General features: G+C 36.5%; 1 protein-coding gene across 2 annotated transcripts in view; it reads right to left on the bottom strand.

Moving 5' to 3' along the window:
* Positions 1 to 18,107, bottom strand: part of col19a1 (collagen, type XIX, alpha 1) — a 215,356-nt gene that overhangs the window by 171,838 nt on the left and 25,411 nt on the right. Inside the window, exons 8-9 of one of the 2 annotated variants that reach the window (XM_039651732.2) lie at positions 14,803 to 14,922; positions 14,382 to 14,444 (exon numbers count right to left, since the gene is read on the bottom strand). In XM_039651732.2, coding sequence (XP_039507666.2) covers positions 14,382 to 14,444; positions 14,803 to 14,922 — 183 coding nt within the window. The remainder of the gene's footprint in view (positions 1 to 14,381; positions 14,445 to 14,802; positions 14,923 to 18,107) is intronic. The other variant, XM_039651740.2, reaches the window with a different exon arrangement.

Genomic DNA, 18,107 nt, shown 5'->3' with positions numbered 1-18,107 from the left:
CTGATCATGGTGAGATAATTACGAATTGGGCAGTCTTAATTACAGCACGTTAAATTGCCCATCCGCATTAAGGGATTTATATACAGATGAATATGTATGCAGCCAATGCACTCCAGACAGAGCACCATTGGTTTCCAAGCTACAGCATGTCTATGCAAATGTGTTTGTTTTGTTGTTTTTTCTGCATGTAAAGCAATAAGAGAAGATAAGAGAAAAGAGTGTTTGTTTTTTAGAAGTACTGACAGCATGAACCGAGACTCCAGCCGTGACTTTGCAGCTAAATCAAATATTAATAGCATGAAATGGAAATCAGAATGTGAATTCTCCTTGAGTTCAAGGTGATAAACTGAAGCTGTTTACCTTTTCACCTGCAATGCCCTGCCCTCCCGCAAGTTCAGGTTCACGTTCGCCAGAAAAAAAATGAAACTAGATTCACTCATCCAAAAATATTTTTTCCACAGTGGTTGCAAGGCAGTAAAATAATAGTGCTAAAGTTTAAGGTAAGCTTATATTTTTAGGCTTTAGATCGGCACAAATTTATAAAAGTGTGATTCAGAGCGATTCAAGCTTGAAATGGCAAGTTTTGCCGTACCATGAGTCTGCAGCAAAATGAAAGAAATAATATTGAAATAAAAAAAACACACGAAGGAAAGTCAATAAAATATGACAATATAACATGATAGGATTGAAAGAAATGTCTGTAAACTTAATGGAAAATGTCAGGAAATTGCCATTTTTTCCAACAGAGAACAAATTCTAAAGTCACTGTTTATCCCACAATAAACTGTAGATAATGATTTGAATTATCTTAATTTGGGGGCTTGTCTTAACAAATATTGTACAAGCGATTAATCTGATTCATTATAATTAGCCAGTGTTATTTATGTAATTAAACTGTTAATCAACTGACAGCCTTTCTATAAAATATAGAGAGCACATCCAAGTCTGAAATTATCTAAAACAAAAAAAAAGAACATTAAGCTGTTCAATCTGAATAAGTGTGGAAAGGAAGATCAGATCCCGATCTGTCACCCTCCTCATTCATTTTTTAAAGTTAGACATCAACCTTAATATTTCTCAATCAATTCATTATAAACTATAACAAGAAAAAAATACATAAATGAATGCGTTTTCCCATTTTTTTGTTTTTGTGTAACGGTGTAGTTATATGTATTCTGCACAATTATAATTGAATCTTTGAAGACATAATAATAGCAATTCACCTTTACTCTACACGATGGCAATGTCTGATACACAATAATGAAGTGATGGTTCACTCATAGTTACCGCAGGCAGAAAACAAAAGAATAGGAAACATCATCAGCAAAACTTGAAAAGGCACAGCGATTTACTGTAGACACAAAAACTGAACACAATCAAATATTAGTGTCACTGTCACTTATGGTGAATCTGGTGGAGAAGCTGTCAGCGATCAAAATACCAATTTTACATATGAAGAGTTCAGATGCAAAAGCCTCTAAATGCCATTTGAAATTTTCTTCTTTAATAATGATTTTTATCAAACTTGTATATTTAAGTTCAGTAATTTCACTTAAATAACAATTATTAATAGGTAATTATTATTGCAATTTAAGTGAAATCACTGAACTTAAATATACAAGCTTGATAAAAATGATCATTCTAGAAGAAAATTTCAAATGGCACTTAGAGGCTTTTGCATTTGAACTCTTCATATGTTGAAAATTATAGTTTTGAAAACATGTTTGAAATGGCGAATGTGAGCCAGATGCTGAATGTACTGGGAAATGAGCTCTGACGAGGACAATGATGATGGTATAAAACATCTGCTCAAACTGAACCCTTCCAACCTCCAGAAGGTAACAAAATATGCTTTATTGTATCCTTATGTAATTGTTACTCTAATATGAGGAGAGTTTTACATCATCATCACAGGTAGAGATCCATCCGTGTTAGATATAGATCCGGGTCTCTAAATATATCACTCACTCTCATATATGTAATAATGATTGGAGAAACATTCATGCATGCAAGGGTTAATACAGTGTTGCCTTGAAAGTACTACTGAACCCCCCCCCCCCCCCCCCCAAAAAAAAAAAAAACAATGTGTACTAAATAAAAACAACAACAAAAAAAATTCAGTTTAAGACCTTCATATTTTGATAGCCTAAAACAACTAAATGTCTTCAGTCAGATTCTGTAAATCTTCATACAAATTGTATAGCCATCTCCAGTAGCTAGTAACTCCCTTAAAATCAAAGTCTATTCTCCCACAAAGCAATTCTACAATTAAGATTCCAGAAGTGTACAGCTCAGTCCGATACAAGCATGTTGAGTCATAAATCTGCAGACTTCGTCCCCTGTGGTCTGTCACTGTCTAATCCCAAACTGACTGATAGAAGAGATCCCATCGCCGTAATCTGATTTCAAGCCTCTCCAGCCAACCCAGGATAAAATAAACCTTTCTAGCAGATTATATGCATCTGGTGAAGAACCCCTGGCAGAAAAAAAATACTTCCACCCAATGCATCCTGTGAAAGAGTGGAATAGCACTCTGAAGTGTGCTATCGGACCTGAATGCGAAGAAGCACTTCAGACTGGTGACAGAAACTCTATTTGGAAGCCACTTACTACCGCAAGGTGCTATTCAAAGTCTTTCAGACAACCTATCCTTTCTTTAAGCATTTATAAAATAGGATGGATAAATGCCTACCTTTCCAGAAATACCATCAAGATCAGGAGAAGAAGCTATGCCCCTGTCAACCTGAGGAATAAAAACTTCATTTACAGAAGAAAACGCCAAACACTCTATCCAGATCTGACAGTTCATCAGTGACCTATAACAAGAGTTCTTGATGTATAAATTGTTGCCTGAAATTGACAAGTCTGAAGCTGACAAGATTTGTATAAACACTATTAGGTAATGATGTCTATCATAATTAAGGTTCCTGGGGTAATTTTCTCCACAGGGTTTTCTAAAAAATTTACAACAGCAATAAAATACTGTAGTATGCATCCCTGCTGCTTTGGAGCTATTACAAGCTTTTAAAACCTCCTTAAATTTATGTGACGTGTGAATCTTTCAATAGACACTTTAGATTGGTTTCAAAACATAGTGAACTGCCTTGCTCTTCCTTCTACCTAAATATATACTCATAAATTACTGATTTGGTACACTATAAACTGGCAATTATATAACTCATCTCACCAGTAGGGCTGTCAAATGATTAATCGCGACTAATCACATCCAAAATAAAAGTTTGTGTTTATATAATATATGTGGGCGCACTGTGTATAATTATTTTAATATATATATATATATATATATATATATATATAAATACACACACATGCTTGTATATATTTAAGAAAATAATTTATGTACATAATGTATATAGATTTATACATGATTTATATTATATATAAATATTTTATATATATTTTTTTTTTCTTACATATACATGCACGTGTGTGTATTTATAAAATAATTATACACAGTGCACCCACATATATTATGTAAACACAAACTTTTATTTTGGATGAAATTAATCGCGATTAATCGTTTGACAGCCCTACTCACCGGACAGTTGACTTCAGTAGAGTTTGTTGCCTAAGCCTAGCTAACAAAAAAAAAAAATCTAATGCATACAACTCTAGCACAAATAAAATATTGGGTTAAGTAAACAATTTCTAATTATATTGAACCATGAACACCATACCGTTCAAAAGTTTAGGGTGAGAAAGGAAATGTTATTTTCAAATGAAATACTATTTAAATTTTGTTCAAAAACAACAACAAAAAACAGCAGTGTATGACTTTTTAGCTTTGTTTTTAATCTATTTTGTTATGATTTGGTACTGATTTTAATTATATATGATCAACATTTCTCTCATTTGCGAAGTAGGCATGAAAGTTGAAATGGTCTTTTCTTAATTTGTAGGACAACTCGGAAGCTAGTTCCCTCGATCGAAAAGCTATGCATTTTCCCCATAGGCTTTTGATAAATCACAAAAAATAAGATCTGTGTTTAACAAAGAGTTGTGACCCTTACACGTTTTGTCTATCAAGATAATCTTTGCAAGTTAATCCAAAATGTATACATTTTGAAGCCTATATAAAGTTTTTAAAAAACACAAGCAGGTTATAACTGTGTGTTCTATGTCATAGATCAACACGTGAAAATATTTAGAGGCTTTGTTCACCACAGACCATATTTCAGGCGATTTAGCAAAAACCCATTCAAAAATCCCATAGACTTTAGAGCGAGGGAACCGGTAGTGCTAAAATGCTAACTCACGTCCACTTCGTTGGCCTACAGAGTGACGTCGTAACTTCGGCACTCTATTGTGACGTATATCCAAGTCAAACAGCTTCTCAAACTAGAAAAAAAAAAAAGGACGGGACTTGACTTTGTCCATCGGGAATTGATTGGATGGTTGTGGTTTGCTATTGCTGTAATGTCATGTGAGTGACAGGTTGTCCCGCCCTGTAAATATGGGATTTACCATTGAAATTCTCTAGATATTTAGCTCACTAAATTTTTTTTAGAAAGCGTTTTGTAGTGAAAGCAGGGCACCAATACTGGCGAGTGGCTAGCGGCAATACTTCCAAGATGTTTCGCCTAATCCTACAGGGCGATACAGCTCACTTATGTTATGTATTACCATAGTTTCATGAGAGATATTCATAACATCTGCAGAGAAACATCAGGCTACATTTACCACCTGTCACACAGTACAGTGAAAATCACTGGAATGCTTTGGCATCTTTCCTTCTAAAATGAGTTACCCTGCGTATCATGCTAAAAGTTGCTGCCCATGAAGACACTAATGACAGACTTATGATTTCTCAAGATCACTGAGATCATACAAATCTATTAGTGTGGCATCCATCTGACAGCAAGGCCTCCGGTAACATCCACCATAGCGATGCCACTCAAAATATCGTAAGAGTTTGTCTTTTCCTGCAAGCCCCTGGAGAAGACATGGCAGATGGGAATGTTGGTGGACAATCCCGTATTGACACATTAAGCAGTGGCTTTTGAGATCTATAGTGTTCCGCACCATTACAGCTGTCTGGGGCTCTTTGTAACACACTGGCCAGCAGCTGCAGAGCTGGATAATATTACTCGATAATTGGGAGGCTACAAGCTCAAGACCCGCAGTAACCTTGTTTGACGTGCCTGCGAACATTAGAGTCAAGGTTAATAGAGTAAAACTACTGCAAGTCTGTGGTCCACGTGTAGTACTGGCAGGGATATGCTGAACATGCCATGGTTTTGGAATGTCGTCTTAAATTGTAATATATGATAATATAAATAATGAAAAAATAAAAGACAAGAAAAGAAATAAATGAACAAATTTTCCATACAACAACACTTTCTTATTTGCTTAAATATAAATTATATAATAGAATAATTAAAAAGTAAAAAACAAAGACAATTTCGATTCTAAGGGCCCCATTTTAACAATCTAATCTTCGAATCCACTTTTGTTTAACGACAGGAAAAATGGTCAGCGCAAAAAAAAGCGAGAGTGAAATACAACTATTTATTACGTTTGGTGAACGACAAAGGGCAATGGTGTTCGTTTAAACTGCAGCTTGGAAAAGACTTTAACATGCGTTCACATGCGCGTGCTCAAAATTAAACGTGCACTTTCCAGCAAAACATCTGTGGGGACGAGTCCAATGGGCGTAATGGCACTCCTCATTATAGACGCACAAACTTTTAAAACAAGACAATGATTTTCTAGTCTCCAAGTCAGTTTACTTACAACTCCGCAATAAAGCAAGATGGAAAGCAATGTATTGACAATGTATTGACTATTGATTTATGGGCTATATTGCATTTAAAACCTTGATTGGCTGGACATACTGGTCAATATGGATGCATATCGCTCAGTAAACAAGAAACAAGTTTTGCTTTTATCATTTAAAACACAGTGACATGCAATGGCAAGCCATTTTAGCTTTTTTTATTCTCAGGATGCATTTTTGATATCAATAAATAAATTTGTACTATTTCTTTGTGTTACTTTTGCTAGTAACAATGTCTATATGTGATATCAGGAATTACATTTTACATGGCTCATGGGTCAGGTAGGAGGGCCCCTTAACAGAAGTTTGCTTAGGCCCCGTCCACACTACTGCATTTTCGTTTAAAAACGGAGAATTAAAACGAATATTAGAAATTATCTCCGTCCACATTAAAACGACTGAAAACGCAGAACACTGGGCATGCGCGTGCCGGTGTAAATGACGAATGACGAAATGACGAATCAGGGAAGGATACGTCATGACTGATAAGACCCAATCATAGAGCCAAGCGTCAGCCTATGCGTCAGCGTTTCTGAACTCCTCCGTTTTGTCTCGTCCACACTAAAATGCCCTCCGGAGATTCAAAAGGCAAAACGCAGCTGCAGCGTTTCTAAACTTCTCCGTTTTTGGTCTTCGTTTTTCACGTTTTAGTCTGGACGGTAGGTGCAAACGTAGCAAAAGGTCTCCGTTTTTAAACGAAAACGCAGTGGTGTGGATGGGGCCTTAGTAGATCAGCTCTGATCTACAGGACAAAGAGTATGCGCGTTGTGGACCCGGCTATAGGTGCATATTACTAATGCGCTCTTTAAATAAAAAAAACATACATTGTGCTTCAATATTCATATTTGCTGTTCAAATTAGCTACACGTATACAATGTACATGAACACAGCTCATTTTTCACACCAGCACACCAATGAGTGAACAGGCACACAAATGCATTTGTTATTTAAACAACATGGCGCAAAACGTAAAAAATGATAACGCCGTCGGGCTGAAACTAGCAAAACTCACTTGGATCGCATCTGACGCCGCATTGCACCAAGTATGATAGGGTCCTAAGTGTTGTGTTCATTTCTTTCACTTGATAATGTGCTGAACAAACAGTTTTGTTTTTTTACACTGAAAGTTTTTCACTGAAATGTGCAGTACACACAAAGCAATGAAGTGGTGGAGGGAAACATTCTATGTTGTCATTAAGTCATAGGGTCCATCAATCAAGCTACACTCATGCTGTCAAATTCACCTAAAAATAACCTTGACATTCCCTAGATTTTAATCCGTTTACAAATAACAATATTGAGTGAGCTTTAATGAATTGTGAGGCCATTAAAACAACTACTCCGGTTCATGAATAATTCAAGCATGCCGGTGGACCCTGAATTTAGGTTTGCTGCCCAAAAATCACTCATGTCGTTTTGGTTCCTAGTCGAATATTGGATTACAGGGAGAGAGAGAGAGAGAACTCTAAGGGAGGCAGTGTGATCAGAAAGTACATCTCCATAACAACAAAACCAGCCCAGGTAATTGCATTTTGGACGTGTTGTGCATCGGCTAGTATTAAGGATCTAGAAATGCTGGTTCGCTCTGAACAGAACTCCTCATGCGATTAATCCCACTTCACTCAATCCATGAAACACGATTGCGACTGGCAATTTTCATCGCTGGGTACAAACTCTTTTGAGAAGCACGTTCGAAGTGATCCACAGAAAGGGTTCTTGTGTAGGTCACTGCAATTAACCTTTGGGTGACATTCGGTGAGCTTAATAGCTCAGAACGCTGTAATAGCCGTACACTACCTTGCAAATCGGCTACGGTCTCTCTTCTGGGGTTGACCGTGTTCACGGTCGGAGACTGTGACTTTCTTTCGGTTTTCAAAAAGATTTAATGAAACGCATTACTAATACATCCATTAAACACCTGGCTCTCATGACCATGTTCTGTGCATTAAATGGCTGTTGGTTAGTAGTCTTACAACATATTATGTTAATTGGCTGGTTTATACATGTATTGTTAAATGTAACCGGATTTAAGTTAATACTTACGTTAAACACCATTTTTTTTTTATCATACATTATGCTTGCAAAACGCAAAATACAGATTCTTTAGCATACATGAATATAGTACACAAGACACCAAGCAATTCAATATAGTAAAAAATACTACCAGGCAATTCAAAGATAGACACTCTAGTAAGTACGTAAATAAGTTCTGCATGCAGTCTATAAATATAAGATCTTATTTTCCCCCTTTTCCATTCACCGTGCTGCAGTAAATCTAGCCTGTGCTCTAATACATATACATGCATCCTCCCATCCTCCATAACTTTGCATTTCTTTTCTTAAAATAAGAAACATCACTAAGAATGGTGTGTCTCTGACAAATTATATCGCCAACACAAAGCTTGAAATGCCCGTTTGATACCAGCTTGCTCGTCTATGATATTCAAATGTTTCTCTTTGAGGAAGCAATAAGAGAACAGAGTCAGCAGGAGACGCCGGAAATATCGCCAGCCGTGAAATGCGTGTGCTTCGTTTATCTGTAATGCGTTTTCAGTTTCCAACATCCATGAATTCCCACATTGCAAAAAAAAGGGTGGGCCCCTGGATATGAGCCTTTTGGCTTGAGCAACCCCCCAAAACATGGGGCTTAGGTTCTCATGAGCTTTTGTATTATGAGTTTAATGTAAATGTGGCAAATACACACAATAGGCTTACGTAACCACAACGTAGGGCTGGGCGATATGGCCTAAAAAAAAAAAAAATCCCAGATTTTTTCACAAAAAATCCGATTTACGATTTAAATCGATTTTTTTTGTCTGCCCCTACTTAAAAGCAATCTGCAGATGACACAGAAATTGTTCAAAACAAGTTTTAACTTTTTGTTTCGATATTCCCTTCTGTGATATTATCTGGATTCAAGTGCAATCAGAAACAACAAACCAAAAAGACAAGAGGGCAGGCCCTGTCATTGTAAAAAGTAAATGTAACACAACATGAAATGGGTGGATTGGGATTGTAAAAAATAAATAAATAAAAAAAACTTGCATCACAATACGTTTATTGTGATTGTCAAATTATTTGTTAACTAAACATAATTTTATTAGGTTTATTAACCATAAACACAATGTTTACATTGTACAAAGACTGTGCTACTGTTTTTATTATTGCTTAACACAAATTTCACAATTTCAAAGATTTGATTCTGATATTGATTCAATATCAATTCCTTTGGATAAATATTAGGTAGGCCTACAGTAGATACGTTTTGTTCTCCAAAAATAAATTACCTAATGCTGTATACATACAGAGAGCCCTGTCAGCTGGTATTATTAAAGGTTAAAACTAACTCAAATTAAACATAATGCGTTTTTAATGATATAGGTCAAATATAATAAATGTGTAATATAGTTATCATATTTAGCAAAATGCTCCTCTCTATCGCAATTATTTTAAGTCCAACTAACATGCGTGCTATGGGTCATTAAAAGGCATTCCTGAGTCTGAGGCATGTCTGATGTAAATGTAACGTTACGCGACACATGTTGTTCTCAAACTTCTCCAGCTGTTTTATGGACATCTTTCCACGGTTGAAAACACTGATCGATCGGTTTTATTTCGGTAAGTTAGCAGTAAAGAGTAACAGATGATCGTTTCACTTGCCGCTTGAACTGAGATCTGTTAGTGATCTTTCACGTGATCACGTCACATTTACAAGCGCCAAAACGGTGTTTATTGTTTAAATTTCTTAATAAAATTGACAGAATCTGAGAGCTGAGAATCTGTCTCATATCAATAACAGCATGCTCTGTCTGTTGGTGTCAGTGTCCTCTTGCTCTTTGCTTCGCGATGTTTTCTGCGTGAGAAAATGTGTGCGTGAGAGAGTGTCCCCGTCTCTCACAGTGAATTTGTGAGAGTTAGCGACCCTGCAGTTTCAGCTTGTATGTCTTCGGCGGGTGTGCTTCTGCTGCCGCGGTCTTGTTCATTTGCCATGTTGTTAGTGAATGGGCTCTATGCACGGCGTTATTTCCGGTGAAGGTGTAAGGATGCTCGATAACTTCCGCCGATCATAGAGTCCAATGCAATAGCGAGAATTTATATTGAATTTTATACTCCATGGTTATACTAATGAAACGTTAGTCACAAAAACAAATGAAACAGACACCCCTCGTTGTGTTTATGGTTCTTTTTAAAATTATATTAAATAAACATAACTATATATAAAATTACATCTAAACGTATGTATGTTTCGTTTCAAAGACGGGAGGACAGTAAATATTGAAGACTCTGCCATAATCCCGTTTTCTCCGGTTTTCCTCCGCTTTAATCTACACAACCGGAAATGGACGAGCATCGTTACGTCAAATGCGGAACTTATGCGTGCATATAGCCCATAGCAAGCACTGAACGCGGTCGGAACTACGGGAGCCCAGATGGCCGCGTTAGCGGTTGTTTAAGAAATTTTAAATTGACTTTCATTCAAGAAAATCGCCGCAAATCGGCGCAAACAACAAATTCGAGTTAATCGATAAAATCGATTTATCGCCCAGCCCTATGACAACGATAATTTACATAAAGACGCCATGTCGTTTTTTGGGCCAATGATATGCCAACAGCACACTACTAAAAGATGACAAACACTTTGACACTTTACAGGGGCCAATGCGAATGTTTTGTTCAATAAAAGAGCATCCCTCCCAATTATATCACCTGAAACAGCACTCAAAACAATATGAAACAAAGCTTTGTTCCATTTAATGGAACTTTTTTTAGTGTAGCATTAGAAATTGGAAATGGTACACTGCTGTGCCATTAAACAAAATCTCTTGACTATATTAAAAGAAAATGTGTCACAAGAAAGTAAAAAAGCATTTGTCAAACAGTTGAATGGGGTCTTGTTGTTGAGCATGGAAAGAAGTTAATTATATTCTGTTTGCAAACCTTTACACACACTTAATGAGTGCCATGAGTGCAAACTTTTCTAATCTACACATCCATAAAACTACTAATACAGCCAACAAATTAAGTGTGTCCAGACTATTTTGACAGTGAATGTTATATAATGAGCGAGTGCCGAGACGAAACCCATAAGACAAAAAAAAATGAATAATTGACACTAGACAATAACTGCTAACGAAATAACACTCAAAAAGACCTCATGTTATTAAAAATGTAAGGTTTTTCTCTTTTAGTCCATATTTGTGAGCTCTGAGTGTGTCCAGACCAGTGTCCACGGACTAATATGCTAAAATATTTGACATTAAATTAGAAAATGGACACAAAATAAGTGTCTAAATGTCTACATTAGGTCTACATAGTTTCATTGTCCAATAAAATGCTTTCTAGTAGAATGTTAATGTCCCTTCGTCTAATACCATCGCAAACAAGGGGCAACAATTTAAGTGTGTCCCGACAGTTCTGACACTGATCTCTGATTAACGACCGCCCTACTGTGACAAGACGAAAGACAAAGGCAGATATGAAAGCGTGTTTCATTCTAAAATAGGACAATGGAAGAAAAAAAAATTCTCTGTGATGACCTATTGACTTTAAACTACTGCAAATGGAGATTTGAGTATACGAAGAGTGCTAAACCCGATCCTAGAATATCCCATGGGATTGTCCACTTATTCCACGGGAGCCATGTAGCATTCCAGTCATGACAACTTGAGAACCGGAGCATGCACGTACACAGTATAGCGATCCACAAAAAAAAAAAAAAGAAAAAAAAAAGAAAACAATAGCCTAGGGGTGTCATGAAATGGTGAATTATCCAATTATCTGCCCGTATACTGTAACGATACTTGAGACTCCAGTAGCCAAACAATGATTTTATCAAGCATAGAGGCACCTGGAACACTATAAAATTCCCTTTCACCTTCAGTAGGCCTCTGTTAAAATGTTAATTCACAGCTCTGATGCAATATCTTGGAAATGCATCATAAATTCAATATGTGCTATTGGTCATGTTCTTGTTCCAAATGCAATTACACTTGTCCTGTATATTCTATTGCATTGAGAAAATACTGCATAATATTTCATAAAACACATTCAGCATGACATTGAACAGTCATTCGTTTCAATCAGGATTCAATCACTGAAAAACTCGACATCTGAAGCAGCGGGAGCGACAAAATGCAACAATATAACAAACTCCAGTTGTCAAGATATAAAAGAAGCTTTGTTGTTTGACTGAGCAATTAACTGAACAAACATGTGTCTGATAAATGTCATACACATAGTCAACAATTCCATTTGCAACAAAGGCTACAGTAATGCGACTGTTGTGCAGGATAATTTGGAAGAGATCAATAGAAAAACTGTAGTCTCATTTCCTACCGGATTTGAAAACAAAAAACAACCATTTTGGCAGCAGCCGCATCAATTTATGTAAAAAAGTAAAGCAACATTTCTCAGAAGTTTGTCCTATAGGACTGTGAATTTATTGGCTGCTTGTTCCCAAATGGTATTCCGAATTCCCCACCCCGGACTAAGCAAGTGGTTCTTGTCAAGAAACGTCTCTATTCCAAAACACAACAAACTAATTTGACTAATGACCTTAAAGACCATTTGTCCTTAACAAATATATCATCAGCTGTTCATTTGTGTGAATTCCAAACATTCTTACAGTGGCTCCAAACTCTAAGTGACACAAGGAAGGCAACATGTCTATTTGCTGCCAAAGATCCTCACAGAGAAGCCAAACATCGCTTTAAATATGTTGGGATAATAATAACTAACGAATTAAAGTGGACCAAAAATTTTGTATAATACTGACAAGAAAAGTGCCATAAAGCAACTTGTACTGAAAACTAGAGATTGTGAATCTTAATGCACGTCACTTCTTTTAAAGGACAGATCTATTAGGAGTAGTTCACTTTAAAAAAAAAAAAAAAAACTTTTGCTGATAATTTACTCATCCCCATGTCATCCAAGATGTCCACATCTTTCTTTCTTCAGTCGAAAAGAAATTAAGGTTTTTGATGAAAACATTCCAGGATTTTCTCCATATAATGGACTTCATTGGGAACCAAACGGTTCAAGGTCCAAATGAGAGTTTCAGTGCAGCTTCAAAGGGTTTAAACGACACCAGACGATGAATAAGGGTCTTATCTAGTGAAACGTTCAGTCATTTAAAAAATAAATCCATAACTTTAAGTTTTATAAGCACAAATGCTCGCCTTGCCGTGTTCTGTGATGCGCGTTCGTGACTCTCCTGTTCGAACTTGTTTATCAAAATGAACAAATCTTTTTTCGAGTCATTTGGTTCATTCAACAAACGAAATAAACGAAATGAATCAAAAAAAGATTCGTTTTCGCTAGATAAGACCCTTATTCATCGTCTTGGGCCTTATGTATCAACACTGCGTACGTACAAAAATATGGTGTACGCCAGTTTTCACGTTCACAGCCAGATGTACTAACAGTGAAATTATCGTAAGAATGTGTGTTCCTCCAAGTAAAAGTAAGCCTTTACTTTTTTGTCCGTTGGCAACTCATAGAGGCAATAAAGTGAAGTTGCAAACATTACACTACGTATTGTTCTATCGCACCACCAGCTGTCAGATATTGCTTAATAACATGTCAAATAATGTATCAATTACAAATTATGTCACACGAGTCTTATTAAAATATTCTATTAGGCAATTAAAGGGTTAGTTCACCCAAAAATGAAAATTCTGTCAGTATTCGTATTCGAAAATTCGGTCAGTAAAGGTAAAAAAAGAAAGTAATATTTTTATTCAGCAAGGACACATTGAATTTGTTTAAAAGTGCCAGTAAATGCATTTATAATGTTACAAAAGATTATAAGATTTCTATACGTGTTTGATTTAAGTTTTTATTCATTAAAGAATCCTGAAAATGCCATATCACGGTTTCCATGAATTAAGCAGAAGCACAGCTGTTTTCAACACTGATAATAATCATAAATCAAATCATCATATTAGAGTGATTTCTGAAGGATCATGTGACACTGAAGACGAGTAATGATGCTGAAAATTCAGCTTTGATCACAGGAATAAATTACAATTTCACATATATTCTCATAGAAGACATTTTCAGTGAAATTTAGTTTCTCGCAGGTTTCTTTAGCTAAATTGGACTAATTACCATATTTAAATTAATTTAATTGAGGGAGGAGACTGGGTGGGGCATTGTGCTCGTGCATGTGCGCTCAATTTTATGTTAATTGGGATGTACAAAGAGAATATGTGTGGGATCCTTCGTACGCAGACATTCATACATCTGTTGGTTTTTTTTGTGTGCGTACGCACATTTACAGCTTTGTTCGTACGCAATGTTTTAGTATGAATTCAACACAAGTCTTTGTACATGAGGCCCCTGGTGTCGTTTAAAGCCCTTTGAAGCTGCACTGAAACTCTCATTTGAACCTTGAACCGTTTGGTCCATTATATGGAGAAAACTTTTCAACTGAAGAAAGAAAGACGTGGACATCTTGGATGACATGGGGGTGAGTAAATTGTCAGCAAAAGGTGAACTACTCCTTTAAATGTCACTGAACAAAGAACTAAGCCATTTTGTATTATTTACAATCAATGCGTGATTGATGAAACCCATTCCTTACCATGTCTCCTTTATCTCCCTTTTGTCCAGAATGTCCTGCCAAAACCGGAAGCCCTTGATCCGCCTTTTAAATACACATAAGTTACATAATGCAATGTTAATATGCTAAATGGGCTCAGGTCTAAAACACTGTGATCAAAATTCAGAGGAGTCCTAGCATGAACTCTAGCTCTTTGTACTTCAGAAGAGATTAGCTGAGCATCGCCTGCTGATGAAGTGCATGTCTGTGCCCAAACACCCCCTTATTTGTGCTAAATTGCTTCTAATAAGCTGTTATTTCGGTCTCTGGCTGTCATCCAGGTATACGGACTGGCATAAATGTGCTTTAATTGGCCATTAATTTTGCATGCGGCATTACCTCAGGATCCATTGTTGAGTGCTAACTCGCTCATTTTAAGAATGCTTTCATGGTTTAACTTTACCTTCAGAGCGGGACAGTGGCATCGGTCGGTGGGGAGCTGAGCTGGCATGGACAGCATTCTGTGGAGGTATCCTGTGACCAGCGGGGCCGCCGTGGGGTTGTGGGTTACTACAGGTTCACACTGGTCAGATTGAAAATAAGGCAATGCATTAAACAGTGTTAAATTATTCAGACAATTATTGTAGACCAAGAAAATCAATTATTATGCTTTGAAAAGGATACATGGGGGATTTTCTACATGCATATGCATTTCTGAAATGCATGACACTGGCAGACTTTGTTCTGCTAAATATATCATTTGGTGCTGTAAAGTCATATTAATATGAGTTACATTCTGAGAGCATGCGTGCAGTTTCTGGTCAAACTTTACAATATGGTTCATTAGTTAACATGAGCTAAGAATGAACAATACTTATGCATTTATTAATCTTAGTTAATATTAATTTCAAAATTTTCTAATACGTTATTAAAATCAAAGGTTGCACTTGTTAACATTAGCTTATACACAGTGAACTAACATGACAAAACAATGAATAGCTGAAAGTTAGTTAATACAAAAGTATATATACTGTAACAAATGGATTGCTCATTGTTAGGTAATGTTAGTTATTACATTAAATAATGTTTAGCAATGAACCTTATTGTAAAATATTTTACACGTCTTCAGTATTACTGTGCAAAATTAAACAGTAAATGCCATATTAGTTTATGTTTTCCTGAGTGAGAAACTATTTTGTTCAAAAGAAAGTTCTCTGAATCATATTTCTGAATATAGTCATTCATAGATTTTTTTTAGTGAAGTTATTCAGAAGTTACAGATGTTATTTTTAGTGAAATCAAAATCAAACCATATAGTCTGATTCCTATGGAGCCCCTAAAGGGACATTGTTGTGGGAAAGAAATATGAGATGCGAGGAAAGTCAATGCTTTTGCATTTTCTCGTAAATGTTTTGAGTTCCCGAGAAACTTAGCATTCGCTCACATAAAGTTTGCGTTTCTCCGAGAAACTTGGCATTTGTTCGCAAAAACATGTTCTTTACGAACGCAAAGTTTCTCGAGGGAACAATAAAGAACAAAAGCATTGACAAATTATTTTTCCTCCCATTTCATATGTTTTTTCCTTCCCCTTGTCTTGGTTAATACATTTATTTCATTTATTAGTACATTTATTTCAGCACTAAAATCATAAAAAAAAATCAATAATTGCAAAAAAAGGTAGTTCAACTTTTAAATATAAACAACGTATTATTTAAATTATCTCATCATTTGGTAAATGTATTGTTCAAAGCCCTACAATCATTTTTAATAAAGTGATGGTCCCTTAGGCAATCGAATGTGTTGCCCAAAACTTGACCGGCCCTGTTAGCCACTTGGACCATTCCACTTCCATGTGGAAATCGCAAATGAAACATTATCCCAAACGCTGAGAAGGGGGATTAGCAGACAGATGTAAAGACCATGTACCAATTACAACATTGAGCAGGGATGTGGATTTTCTCTAATCCAATCGTTTAAGACAGTATGTTGCCTTTAATTAATCAGAAATTCTTGCCTGGAGCAAGTCGAGCTAAAAGGATGCCCTCAAGTGCTTGGTCCACAGTGGAATTGGCATTGTCCAACAACAATACATGGAAAATTGCAATGGCTCTGTTCCAAAACCTACTGCATTGCCTACATGGACAGCATTTTAAGTGTTTCAAAAAGTAGAATACCTTATTTAGTTCAAATTCTGAGGCAACAAACCCAAAAGAGCTCAGGTCAGATGGTATCCACCACCTCCTACATCCAGTCTCTCTTACGAGTCTACATGTCCTCCAGGAACCTTCAGTCGGTAAGTGAGCAGTGCCTTGCGGTATCAGTGCAATTACAGAGAGGCACAAAAATCAATCTCAAGAACGTTTTAATTTCTTGCTGTGGAATGATCTCCCAAGCCCAATCAGGACAATTGAATCCCTGACAATGATTTTCAGGAATTGTTAAACTTAATTTCTCACAACTTGTGTGCTTTTTCTGTGCGTGACGGAGCAAATTGCGGAGCTAATAGAGTCGCACAAACACTCACGTTGTGCAGTCGAGCCATAGACAGTAAAAGAAATGGACACAGCGACCCCATAGACTTCAACAGAGAAAAGTGAAGTCAAACAGAAGCACTCACTTCCTGATAGCCAAGCATACTGCGCAGGCTCAAACTGAGCTTGGCGACGTAGATGTGACGTGAGCAATCTGTCTCACAGTTGTACACACTCTACACCGTTCCTATTGGCAACACTCGTTGAGTTGGGCACGATACATACATTGCTTGAATAACAACTAAAAGAACATCCCCATCAGTTCTCTTAACTCAAATAACCATGACAAAATTTGTGACTATCATGTCCAGGTTAAAAAAATAAATAAATAAAATATCGGCCGATATATCGGAATATCGGATTTTAAAACCCAAAAATATTTGTATCTCTATCGGCCTTCAAAATCCTTTATCGGTCAAAATACTTTATACTGTGCGACAGAGAGCCGCGTGTTATGAGAAAATCGTTAGCCTATATTTATAAAAACTGCTTATACGGGGCCATAACGTAAGACACAAGGTAAGGGAGCCTTTTATACATTGTTGTGTTTCTTTAGCAATAAACAATGGACAAATGGAGTCTTTAAACACCTCAAATGTAAAGTCTCTGTAAAGTGACGCCAAAATGAATGGGAGTCAATGGAATGCTAACAGCAGGTGATGGTCTGCTGCAATGGCGGCCCCCGGGGGGACTTCAGTTTCCGGCTGGTGGATTACCCTCTTGAGTTGACTACAGAAGACCAACGGCCAAAGTCAAAAACTTCTTTAAATAATAGATTACATTTTAGTTTGTTTTTTTACCATACACTTGGAATACGCCACATGTTGCACGGGACCATTCGATGATTCTTTTGATGCTGATATCTATTCAATGCCATTATACGGTATGGACAAGTGCGAGAGGTACAATTTTTGGTGAATAAAAGAACGAAGGGCACAGAGCATCCAAACTAAACCAGGGTGAGTAAACGATGACCCATTTTTTATTTATTTTTTTTTAGGCTGAACAATCTCTACTTAAATATCTATCTACTTGACTATATTACTTTGTCTTTGCTCTCAATGTTTCTAAATATCTCCCTATTCTAGCTTGTAATCTCCTGAGCAATTATTTAAACTTTGTTTTACAAGCACTTCTTTATTGCCTCTTTAAGATGAATCGCTTGTTGTATTACTCAATTGTGTGTTGCTTAGGATGAAAGTTTCTGCTGTAGCAAATGCAACATTTAATAATATAC

Source organism: Pimephales promelas, chromosome 11 (genome assembly GCF_988280905.1).
Source record: "Pimephales promelas chromosome 11, fPimPro1.hap1.1, whole genome shotgun sequence".
Taxonomy (NCBI): Eukaryota; Metazoa; Chordata; class Actinopteri; order Cypriniformes; family Leuciscidae; genus Pimephales; species Pimephales promelas.
This window is presented reverse-complemented; position numbering and strand designations above follow the sequence as displayed.